This window comes from Perognathus longimembris, chromosome 7 (assembly GCF_023159225.1).
Source record: "Perognathus longimembris pacificus isolate PPM17 chromosome 7, ASM2315922v1, whole genome shotgun sequence".
In the NCBI taxonomy this organism is placed as follows: domain Eukaryota; kingdom Metazoa; phylum Chordata; class Mammalia; order Rodentia; family Heteromyidae; genus Perognathus; species Perognathus longimembris.
Window position 1 is genome coordinate 11742994 of NC_063167.1, and position 12188 is coordinate 11755181.

General features: G+C 51.1%; 1 protein-coding gene across 2 annotated transcripts in view; it reads right to left on the reverse strand.

Moving 5' to 3' along the window:
- The window catches only part of Tmco4 (transmembrane and coiled-coil domains 4), a 61791-nt gene extending 49890 nt beyond the window's left edge, over positions 1-11901 (reverse strand). Inside the window, exons 1-5 of one of the 2 annotated variants that reach the window (XM_048350376.1) lie at positions 11844-11901; positions 8439-8663; positions 4564-4700; positions 1244-1320; positions 428-604 (exon numbers count right to left, since the gene is read on the reverse strand). In XM_048350376.1, coding sequence (XP_048206333.1) covers positions 428-597 — 170 coding nt within the window. In that variant the 5' untranslated portion in view covers positions 598-604; positions 1244-1320; positions 4564-4700; positions 8439-8663; positions 11844-11901. The remainder of the gene's footprint in view (positions 1-427; positions 605-1243; positions 1321-4563; positions 4701-8438; positions 8664-11843) is intronic. The other variant, XM_048350378.1, reaches the window with a different exon arrangement.
- Positions 11902-12188: the final 287 nt, after the last annotated feature.

The window sequence follows — 12188 nt, forward strand, 5'->3', positions numbered from 1 at the left end:
ATAGTAACATTTCATCTGCTTAAATTTTAATCTCTGTTACTGATTTCCTATCCACCTACTTTGAAAGAAAAAAAATCTATTCATTCTGGCAATATGAGTAATCTATAAAGTAAATATAAATTATAATTATAAATTATCTTTTGGGACTGTACTAGAAGTGTTTTTAGGTCAGCATATAAGACAATGGTGTCTATTTTTTTTTAAAAATCCTGGCACTGGGACTTGAACTTAGGGCCTGGGCAAGTCTTTTAGTTTTTAACCACTCAAGGCTGGTGCTTCAGTACTTGTGTTCTTTCACTTGGTGTGTAGAACTCTTCTGACTTTTTGCTGACTAAATGGAGATATGAGTGTCATGGACTCTTCCTCTCGGGCTGGCTTGGAACTGCTATCCTCAGATCCCAGCCTCTCTGAACAGGGCTGAGCTTACCTGTGCTCTGGTTCTGGGAACAGCTGGGCCAGGGAGATGGAACCGAGGGCAGCATAGGCAAAGCGGTTGGCCTCCGTCAGCTCCCGGCCCACGGGCAGCTGTGCTTCCTTCTCTGCAGCTGGTGCGGCCACTGGGGGCTGCCTCTGGCTCGGCCTCGTCCACGTGGCCATTCTAGCCCTGTGGAAGAAAATTCCAGTGAGAGACGCTTCTAGGGACAGGATAATGTCACCTGAAGGGGACACGCAACCTTTCAACTATAGACGGGAAGATGGATACATCAGCATCATTAAAACAATAACCTATGCATTGCCCACTATATAGCCCAGGGTGCCTCTGAACTGGGGATTCTTCTGCCTCCTGTGGGCAGGACAACAGTATATCAGGGACACATAGCACAGGCTCAGGACCAGACAGGGCAGGGTGTGAAATCAGACACCACCATCTAACAGCTGAAACTCAACCCGTGTGCACTTAGACTCCTCCACCAATGAAGTGCAGTGCACAGTGCTTGGAGAGGCCCAGGGGCTGCCAATGGCAGCCTGTGTGAAATGCTTAGAACAGAGCTAGTGCCTGGCCCCATTGCACAGGTGTGACACACACTACTAAAAAATTGTTCAAGGATGGAGTTCTACCACTTGAGCCACAGCCCCATTTCCATTTTTTTTTTTTTTTTTTTGCTGGTTAATCGGAGATAAGAATCTCACAGACTTTTCCTGCCCGGGGTTGGCTTCGAACCATGACCCTCAGATCTCAGCCTCCTGAGTAGCTAGGATGACAGGCGTGAGCCACCACCACCTGGTTTTCATCAGCACTCACCTGAGCCCAAATCTTCCTACTCCTAGAGTTCCTGTTGAAGGTGGGATCACAGGCTCGAGACCATGTTCGGCTTCTCTCTGTGGAAATGGAGTTTCAAAGACTTTTCTCAGTTCCTGGATGGCCTGGAACGGCAATCCTTCTGATCTCAGCCTCCCCCCACCCTCAGCGTGGAATGGCAGGGGTAAGTCACTGCACCTGGCTAAGGCTGGAGCTTTTCTGCAAGGGTTGCTTGGAACCTCAATCCTCCTGTTTTCAGTCTCCCAGGTAGCTGGGATTACAGGGGGAAGCCATCTGTGCTGGCCCCACCACTGGTTTTAAACAACGATCCTCTTGCTAAGGGCTTCTTCTCACTCCGTCCAACTGAGGAATGACATTTTTTTTTGTTTTGTTCCCACACTATTACTTGCAGGAGTTATGTAAGTATCACAACCAATATTGCATTCGTTTTCAAAAACAATCCCGAGGTAGTTAAAAGCAACACATCACCTTTATTTTCCCAGCAAGGGACAGTTTGCAAAAAGCACATTCCAACCCATTTAATTCTCACAAATCACCACGGAAACAAGCACGGTTACAAGGCCCTCCTACTGCCAGGAGCAGGCTCGGAGAAGCCAAGCAATTTTCCCAATGTCACACAGTAAGTGATGAGACCCAAATCAGACTTGTAATGTCAGGCCCCCAGCTCTCTCCTCTGTCTTATCTCGGGTGGAGAAACTGAGGCCCAGATGGGCTAAGCCATCCAGTAAGACTGATCTCCCACGGGTGCCCGAGTTTGAGAGATTCACAGTGGGTTGGCTTGGTTCAGACAGTCAGCTGATACTGTGGGGGTAAGAGAAAGGGGGACAGCACCAGCCATGATCTGGGGCAGGGCCCCCGGCGGCACAGCCATGACGCCAGCAGGCTCAGCGGTTTCCACTCCGTTTAAGCAACGCTACAGTTCCACTTGGAGGCTGCCGTAATTATGCCAGTTACTCAGGGGAGCCTGGGATAGTATTTTATTGGGCTGGTGTCTGGGGAGACCCAGCCAGCTCTCAGTTCAAGAATAAGTAGACTAAGCACTGGCTTGTCTCTAGTCACAAAGGACAGGGGGCTGGGCTCAGTGGAGCAAAAGCTCAGTTTAGGCTGGCAACTTTTGTTGTTGTTGTTGTTGCCAGTCCTAGGGCTTGAACTTGGGGCCTGGGTGCTATCCCTGAGCCTCTTTGTGCTCAAGGTTAAGGCTCTACCGACTTGAGCCACAGCACCTCTTCAACTTTTTCTGAGTAGTTTATTGGAGATAAGAGTCTCATGGACTTTCCTGCTGGGGCTGGCTTTGAACCACAATCCTCAGATCTCAGCCTCCTGAGTAGCTAGGATTATAGGTGTGAGCCACCAATGCCCAGCTTGTTATTTTGTTTGTTTTTAAATGCCAGTGCTGGGGTTGAACTTGGGGCCTCACACTTGCTCAGCTTGCTGAGCTGGTGCCAACCACTTGAGCCATGCCTCCAGCCTAGTCACATGATGCTCTCTTGGTATCTTAGCATGCTTGCCTCTACCTAGTAGCACCAGTGGTTCTTTGGGCACATACTCAATTCTGTCACTTACTTGCTCAGGAGCTCTGAGGCCTTCTACAGAAGAGACCCTGACGCCCCCAGACATTGTCTACAAAATCCTGCTCCCCACAAGCCCTTGCTTGCTGCTCGACTCCTGGCTCATCTATTACACTTAATACACAAGAACATTCCCCTCCACTGACTGTTTGCAACCACCTGGAACACCCTTCTCCTGACTGTCACATCTGGCTTCCACCTCCTCCAAGAAGCCTTCCCAGAATACCCAGACTAAAGTCTCTCTGTTCCTCTATCCCACAACCTCTTCTATTGTTCTAATACTTGTTGATAACTAAAAATGGTTTTCCTTATTGATTTACCCGTGTAAACGCAATGTAAACGTGCCTTTCTCCTTGCCCTCCCCTAGCTTTCTGGGCAGGCCCGGGATAGGAAAGGGATGGGCATTTGATGGGGAGGGGTGGCAGACAGACAGCAATGCACCAGTACCTAATGGTGCCAAGGGCAGTTGCAGAGCTCAGAAGGGGAGGCATGGATGTACATGCTAGGTCTGCCTGCAAGATCCATGTGCTTTAGTCCAGGAAGTGAATGAAGAAACACGGGGTCAGGAGGTGGACACTCAGGCAGGAGGCGGGGGGCAGGAAGTGAAGAGGCAGTGAGTGGTGACTGCCTGTAGTTGGAAGGTGGATGGAAGGAAGACCCGGGGGGAAGGACAGGAAAGCAGGGATGCTCCTGTAGAGAAGGCAGTGGGAGATGGAGGGGCAGTATGAGGGGAGCTGGAACCCCCGATTTTTTCTCCTGGAGAAGGGGACGGTTAGTCTGAGAGCTGAGGGCCTTTCTCAGGCAGAGTGTAGCACATCATCAAGACCATGGCTTTGAAGAACCAAAAGATGCTCACTGTAGCCAGGGCTCAGCCAATGGATGGGCTTGGAGTGACGGGAGGGTGGGGAGTGGTTGCCAAGGTTACATCACACAGGACCAAGTGGTAAGAGCAAGGGCGGGGCCCAGAGAGGACTGCCAGGGCTTGGGGCCTGTTGGTACCAGTTCCTAAACTTCCTGTGAGACTATAATTATGTTGAAATAAAAGTAGGATGTCAGCTGGGCTTTGGTGGCTCAGGCCAGTAATCCTAGCTACTCAGGAGGCTGAGATCTGAGGATCGCAGTTCAAAGCCGGCTAGGACAGGAAAGTCTGTGAGATTCTTATCTCCAATTAACCACTAAGAAAGTGGAAATAGTGCTGTGGCTCAAAGTGGTAGAGTACTAGCCTTGAGTGTAAGAGCTGAGGGACAGCACCCAGACCCTGAGTTCAAGCCCCATGACTAAACAAAAAAAAAAAGTAGGATGTCTCTTAAGGAAGGAAGGGGTGCTCCTTCAGAGAAGGCAGTGAGAGATGGAGGGACAGTAAGAGGGGAACTGGAACCCCCAATTTTTTTCCCTGGAGAAGGGTACGGTTAGTCTGAGAGCTGAGGGACTGTCTCAGTGAGCAGAGTATAGCCTTAAGACCAAAGTAAACTAAGTATTCACCTCTCCTACAGATTAACTAGTTGTTAATTTAAATAAACAGGTACTTGCACTTGCAAGGCACTAGGCACTATGCTACCTTAGTGCAGAGGACATGGAGAAGAATTGTGACAGAGACAGACAGACAGACGGTCAGGATTCCTCTCATGGAAAAATACATGCTAGCAAGAAGCAGACAATACACAATACAAGCTCAGAAATACGATATTTAAGCAACGGCCAACGATTTGAAGGAAAAGAAACTTTAATACTTACCCACAGAGTTCGAGAAACAGTGTAGCTCTCTCTCTGCAGACAGGTTATTCGGCTTCAAAGAAATATGCAAATCACCGGTGTGGGATAGGGGGAAGCAAACCAGAAAAACCAGCCCTTGGGTCCACAAGATGTAGGACCTGGAGGAGAGAGGGAACCAGTTAGTTCTGGCTCCAGGGAGCCTGGCTATACTGCCATCCCTGGGCCTTTGCCTCTATTAAGCCCTCTACCAGTGGGTGGGGGGGAGGGGCAGGCGGCTCCCACTTATCACACATCCACTGTGTGCTAGGCACAGCTCTAGCACTTGACGGGACTGCCTCAATCATGTTCCTGTTCTAGCTCTGTCCCCTGGGCTGTGATCATAGCATCCAGCTCCTGGTTTAGGTTGAGCAACAAGAGAGCAGGCATTATTTCCTCCACATCTATGTTCCTGTGCCCAGCCAGGATCGGGTGCTCAGAATATGCCAGTTATATGAACAAGAGTGAATCAATTTGGCTCAAGCAAGAGTAAGATCTCCCTGGCTTTCTCTCTCCCCAAAGGCACCATCCTCACGTACCAATGAAGCATCTGACGAGAAGGGGAAATGGAACAGGGGCCAAGTGCCTGGAAACACCCAAGGTAATTTTGGTCTCCAAACCTTGGCACCTTGTCAACTTAGGTCTCATCCTTTGGCCACCTTTTATGATACTTGGGATTGAACCTACGGCCTCACACATGCTGAGCACGTTCATCACTCAGCTGTACCCCTCCCCCCTTCTTAAGTTGAGTTGGGTTTTACTAAACAGGCCAGGCTGGCCTTGAACTCCTGATCCTCTTCCACCAGTCTTCCAATAGTTGAGATTACAGATGTGTGTTCCCCTATCTGGCCTCTGGCCATTTTAAATGCAAGTGAATAAGAACATCATTTTGTATATGTGTGTGTGTCTTTAAGCCTCAGTTGGGTTTTCAATAAATGATCATAGATGGTGACAAATGACAATCATCCCTCCCCTTAGAGGCCATCTTCCTCTAGGATGAATTATGCCTAAAAATAAGGATATTCCAACTATGAGTCCAATCACGTGAAAGGATGCAGAGAAGAAATATGACTAAGACAGCTTCCAAAATTATCTCTGCAAAGGGAAATAGCAAGACGTCTCTACATTTCCCACAGTTCCTTCCATAAATACACAAAAGCAAGTTGTCTGTATATGACTGTTCATGGAGAGGTGACTGTGGGGGACAACGATACTCACAGGAGATGCTGATCACCACCGACTCTAAGGGGAAGGAGGCTGGATGCTGGCTCACTTAAAGTTCTTTCTTTATTTGTGTTTTGTGGATTCCATACAGGCCTGTATGTGGAAGGCTTGGTCATCTGACTGTGGTGCTGGTCCTGGGGCTTGGAATCAGGGCCTGAGCACTGTCACTTAGTTTTTTCACTCAAGACTGGTGCTCTATCACTTGATCCACAACATCACTCTTGGCCAAAACATTTTCTAATGCCAGTAATGAGGAAGAAACCCAAGATAGTCACCATCACCCCTGAAAACCCTTGAAATTGCCCCAAATGGCACAACTCAGGCCTTTAGAAGATCCCACGCTAATGAACTTCTTTTATTTTACCAGCTATGGGCCATTTCCCTGCTCACAGCAGTCAGTGAAGGTCAATGTCCAGTGTGACCAGAAAAAAAAATATGTGTGTGTGTGTGGTATCTCCTCTTTCTTGTCACAGTTGAATTTTATTTGATTAAATCTTTTAATATTTTGGTCCCTCTATTAACCAAATAATTAATAGAGATGCATGCAATGTCTTGGGAAGGCTGGATACTAATTGTTGTGAATCCAGGGGGAGAAAAGAGAAACTTTTTTTTTTTTTTGGCCAGTCCTGGGCCTTGGACTCAGGGCCTGAGCACTGTCCCTGGCTTCTTTTTGCTCAAGGCTAGCACTCTGCCACTTGAGCCACAGCACCACTTCTGGCCGTTTTCTGGGGAATCAAACCCCGGGCTTCATGTATATGAGGCAAGCACTCTTGCCACTAGGCCACATTCCCAGCCCAAAAGAGAAACTTTTGAGAGAAATGCTTTCCCACACACAGAACTGCAATGTTACTCTTAAGCCAAACCTTACAGTTGGTAAGTTGAAATGTAGAAGAACACACGTGCACATAGAGAAGATGCTTTTAGAAGGGAAGGTTTCAGACAGGCCCAGAATTCCCTGCCCTTTTACCTCCCCACCTGCCTATCTGATCGCACCCACCAAGAGCAGGAAGGAAACCCATCGTTTTTACACCTGGAGTAAAACTGGAAGCCAGAGGTAAATGAAGCATCTCGGGGAGGTTTCCATGGCAACAGACCCAACATGGAAGAACCCAGAGGAGGCTAGGCAACCGCATTACACACCAAAAAGGGATGAGAGATGTTGGCCAGGAAGAGGAGTTGCCACCCTCTTCCTTATTTCAGAGCTGGGAGGGTCAGGAGGAAGGGATGATGGGTTAGCATGGACATCTAGGCTCTGTGGTGGGTCCCTTCCTCCTCTGCTGAGATTCTTGCACAAGCTGCCTGGGGCTCTCACATGGACCACAGCTGGAGCCTTCTTACCTGTCTTTGATTCTTTCTGCCTCATCTGAAGCCACTTGTGACACCACAAGACACTGCTACCTCCAACCAAGTCAGACTGTGAGCTCTTCCTCCTCTCTACACCCTCAGGAGTTCCTTCTCATGAATCAAATCCCCTATAAAGGTCACAGGGTTGCTGGGACTGTAAGCCACTTACAACCACTATGGAAATCAGTGTGGAGGTTCCTCCAAAAACTGAAAATAGGACTACCATGAGATCCAGTGATCCTACCCTGAGACATTTACCTGAACGAATATGTCAGGACACAATAGAAGGACCTTTACACCCGTGTTCATTGCTGCACTATTTGCAATAGCTAAGCTATGAAAACAGCTCAGGTGCCCTACAATTGATGAATGGATCAAGAAAATATTATATATATAATATTTCATATAATACATGTTATATATTATGTGTAATATATAGTGGAGTATTATTTTATTGACTCCCACCTCCCCCAAAAGGTATATGTTTTGTTTTTATGTTGATACTGGGGCTTGAACTCAGGGCCTGGGTAGTGTCGTTTAGCTTCTTTCCCTCAAGGCTAGTGCTCTACCACTTGAGCCACAGCTTCACTTCCTGCTTTCTGATGGTTAATTGGAGATCAGAGTCTTAGGGGTTTTCCTCCTCAGGCTGACTTCCAAGTGGGAGCCTCAGATCTCAGTCTCCAGAGTGGCGAGGATTACAGGTGGGAGCCACCGGCACCCAGCTGCGAGTCACCTCTTTTCTACCTAACAATCCTCCTGGGCAGTGCTATCCTTCCTGATATACAGATGGAGATAGAGGGGCCCTAAGAGATTAAGTTCAAGGTCACTGGATAATAAGGTGGTATTTAAACTTGTATCTGAATCTTCATCTAAGGCAGCTTCCTTAGCTCTGATACTTTATTTCTCTTTGGTTAAATTTATACCAGAGGGGGCTCAAAGCATTTCAGACACAGGGCTGGGAATGTGGCTTAGTGGCAGAGTGTTTGCCTAGCATGCATGAAGCCCTGAGTTCAATTCCTCAGTACCACATAAACAGAAAAAGCCGGAAGTGACACTGTGGCTCAAGAGGTAGAGTGCTAGCCTTGAGCAAAAAGAAGCCAGGGACAGTGCTCAGGACCTGAGTTCAAGCCCCAGGACTGGCAAAAAACAAATTCAGACACAATTAGAAAGCTGTAAGTCTAATGCATCTCAATGGCTCCTATCCATCACAGTGTATGTGTGGGTACATACGTCCATGTGTCTATGTGTGTGTATGGAATTGTGTGTGTGTAAAACTGGCCTTTCTGACTTACCTCCACTCTCCTTTTCCAGGCAGTTCTCAGCTCAAATGCTCTTCCTGGCTGGCTAAGAAGTCCATACGGGGATTCCTTAGCTCAGACAGCTCTTGGCCATACTGCATGTCCAAATGGCGCTCAGTTGTGAGCTTCTATGGGGTTCACTCTCCCTTCCTGGCTCAGCCTGGTGACAACCTTCCCAGGAAGAGATGACCACGTTACGATGAGAAAATCCACACTCACCTGCCCAAAGGGGAGGCCACACAGTGAGCACATGTTCTTCCTGTGATGCATACCTCACTCAGGCCTGGCAGACGGCAAATCTCAAGCTCTCAAGGAGGCTCAGGAGCTGCCTTTCTAAATTTGTCCAGGGGTGATGTGACCTGTAGCCTCGTAAGTCCCAAAGGCTCCGTCTCCTCCTAGGGAGGATGGCTGGGTAGAATGGCTGGCCTGTCTCCTGCCCAGGAGGGTGGGGTGGCTCAGAGCCAGAGCATCTCTCCTTGTGAGAACGTCAGTATTCACCCCGCCCTACCACTGCCTCCCCATCCTTCCCTGCAGGATTTCTCTTCCTTGAGACTTGGTCACTCCCAGACAGTGAAGCAAAGCTGTGTTTGCTTATCTGCCTCCCCAGCTACAGAAATCTCCGCAGGGCAAGTGGCTATGAAAGTCCGGTCCCAGAGGCACCTGGGACCTACCCTGGAAGTCTCTGGCTTCTGTGTGACAGAAAGGTGTGTGCCAACCACTCACCCCTCTATGGAGGAAGGACTTGAGCTTATCTTTTTGAAGGACAACAGTTTTCTATAAAGGGAGGCCCCCAATGTGCTCAAGTGCAACTCTTTGCAGGTAGATTTCACTCCTGAGCAACGACTGAGCCAACTCAGATCCAGCCTTGGAAATCACAGGCCGGTGGTATCGCACAGAGGCAGAAACCAATCGGTGTATTTATTTAGAACTTATTTAGTTATGCTGGTACTGGGGCTAGTACTGGGGGCTTGAGCTATAGCTCCAACTCTGGCTTTTTTTTTTTTTTTTGCTGATTTATTTCAGATTTGTCTGCCTGGTCTGGCTTTCACCTAGACCCTCCAATCTCAGCCTCCTGAATAGCTAGAATGACAGGCATGAGCCACCAGAATGCACCCCTACCATGGGTTTAACCTTTCACATAGATGGTAGATACTGGATTGGGGCATTGGGAATGCAAATCTGGGTTTGGCTAAGAGTGGAGGAGTGGGCCGGGGAGCAGGTGTGGGCTAGAGGGCTATGGGTAAAGTGCTCAGAGATGTGCTGGAGACTAGGCCAGCTGTAGGTGAATAGGCTCAAAGTCCAGGATGCAAGGTTTTTGCTCTTTTCTCTAAGAACACAGGAAGGCACATGAGGTTTTAGGTGGAGAGTGTACCATCATAATGGGTCCATCTGGTTGGCAGAGTAGAGGTCAGTAAACAAAGTAGATGGGGTTCTCTCTCCAGCCTCCTTCTGCCTGCTGTGCCATGTTCAAGGACCCCCCCACCCTCCCCCAACAGGCCATTTTATAATGCAAATGAGTGTTTACAGAACTCTCAGGGCATGAGTCCACATAAGAAGACTTGATAATTAAACCACCAAGGGCAGTGCTCAGGCCCCACACAGGCCATCCCGTGGCTGTTCTGGCCTTCGTAGCCCTATGAAAGCCCATGGAGGGAGATGGCATCAGGCTTAGGAGAAATTCTCCAGGTTCTGCCTTTACAGGAAGCTCTAGCACCCCAGTCAGCCCACTGTGTCCCCTGGACCACTCACTCTTTGGCTTTGGACCTAAAGGTGTGGCTCAAGTGGCGGAGTGCCGGCCTTGAGTGGAAAATTTAAAGGACAGTGGCCAGGCCTTGAGTTCAAAACACACACACACACACACACACACACACACACACACACACACACACACTGGACTATTGAGGAGGTTGACCTGCTGGGAGCAGAGTCCAGCCTTCTAAACCTGCATTCTGTTTTGGCCCTCCAATTTTTGCCTCATAGGTGTCTTTACTGGGAGGACTAACAGGAGCCATGATAGTGCCTCGGTACCAGAATGGCTGGAGGAAGAATTCAGTGGTAGAGCATAGGTTTAGTGTATCTGTGAGGCCCCGAATTCGATCCCTAGCACCAATAAATGAATAAATCAATCAATACATACATAAATATGCCAACAAATAAAATACACCCTTGCTCATGTCTAATCTGGCAAGGCCTGATACAGGCTACACTTTGGCCCTATGCTTTACTATTTACGAGAGACATTTTGTTTGTTTTGGCCAGTCCTGGGGCTTGGACTCAGGGCTTGAGCACTGTCCCTGGCTTCTTTTTGCTCAAGGCTGGCACTCTGCCACTTGAGCCACAGCGCCGCTTCTGGCGGTTTTCTGTATATGTGGTGCTGGGGAATTGAACCCAGGGCCTCATGTATAGGAGGCAAGCACTCTTGCCACTAGGCCATATCCCCAGCCCCGACGAGAGACATTTTGATATCTCTCCTGTGACCAGTGGGTAGAGGAGGTTACCCAAGGTCATACAGCTGGGCAGTGTCAGTACCAGGACTCTAGGCTCTGAAGTTACTTTTGGGGGGTGTCTTTTGTGCTACTCTCTGCTCATCTGCCCCTTCTTTTCTACTCCAACCTTGGGAGTGGGGGCACTCAGGATGACAGAAGCATCTTCAATGAGACCCAGGAAGGCCGAGGCTCTGAGGGCTGGGTACTGACTGGGCATGGCACCTGCCGTCTGCCAGCTCAGCTAGCTGCCCGCTTCCCGCGGGACCCAGGGAAGGACGAGACAGGGCACTGCGGAGGGCCATGGTGCCTAACCGTGAGTCGGTTAATTGGCGCTCTCGGGTTCCCCGGGGCCAGCCTCAGTCTACCCAAAGTCAGGGGCGGCGGCGGACCGCGAGGAGCCCCGCCCTCGGCGCGTGGTGGGGGGCTGGGCTTCCTCGGGTCACGCCGGGAACCGGGCTTAGAGTCCACTGAGGGCCAGGGCGCCGCGGGGACTGGGAGGGAGGACGCCGCCCGCGATCGGAGGGCTGGGGGGGGGACGCCCAGAGACCCCCCTCCCCATGGCCCCGCGTGTAACCTCGGGCAGCCCCCTTCCGGCCGGCCCACACCAGCACCCCCATTAACCAGGGGGAGCGGTTCGGTGACCTCTGAAGCTTCATTCCACCCCCCCCCCCCGACTGGAAGGCAGGACGCGCCCGAGCGCTCTGCCTGGCCTCAGTTTCCCCATCTGCGGCCCGCACGGTTTCTCAGAGAACTTCCGGGTCTGGAGGCAGCGGCGCCCGGGCCGGCAGCCGGGACGCCGTGCGCTCGGGGTCACTGCCAGGGCCGGGGGGGATGGGGGTGGGATCTGCCGCCCTCGCGGGGGGCGCGGGGCCCCGAGGGGCGGCGGGGAGGACGGCAGGCCCGGCGCGCTTACCTGGCGGCGGCGGCGGTGGCGGGGCGGCGGGGCTGCGGGGCGGCCCGGCTCCTCCCCGCCCGGCCCTCCCAAGCGCCCGGCCGCCCCGCGCCGGCTCCGGCCGTCCCGCCGCCCGGGGGCGCAGTGCGTCCCGCGGGCCCCCACGCGGTTCCCTCCCGCGCGCCCCCCACGTCCCCCTGTGCGTCCCCCTGTTCCCTTCCCCGAGGGGCCTCCCAGAGCCCCTGTGGGTCCCATCGCCCTCCCCCCTCCCACTCCCCCCGCCGGGACCCGGGGCTGCCCGCGCTTCCCGGGGAAGAAGTGCCCTCCTGGGGACCGCGGAGCCGCCGTCCCCTCCGGGGCGAGAGG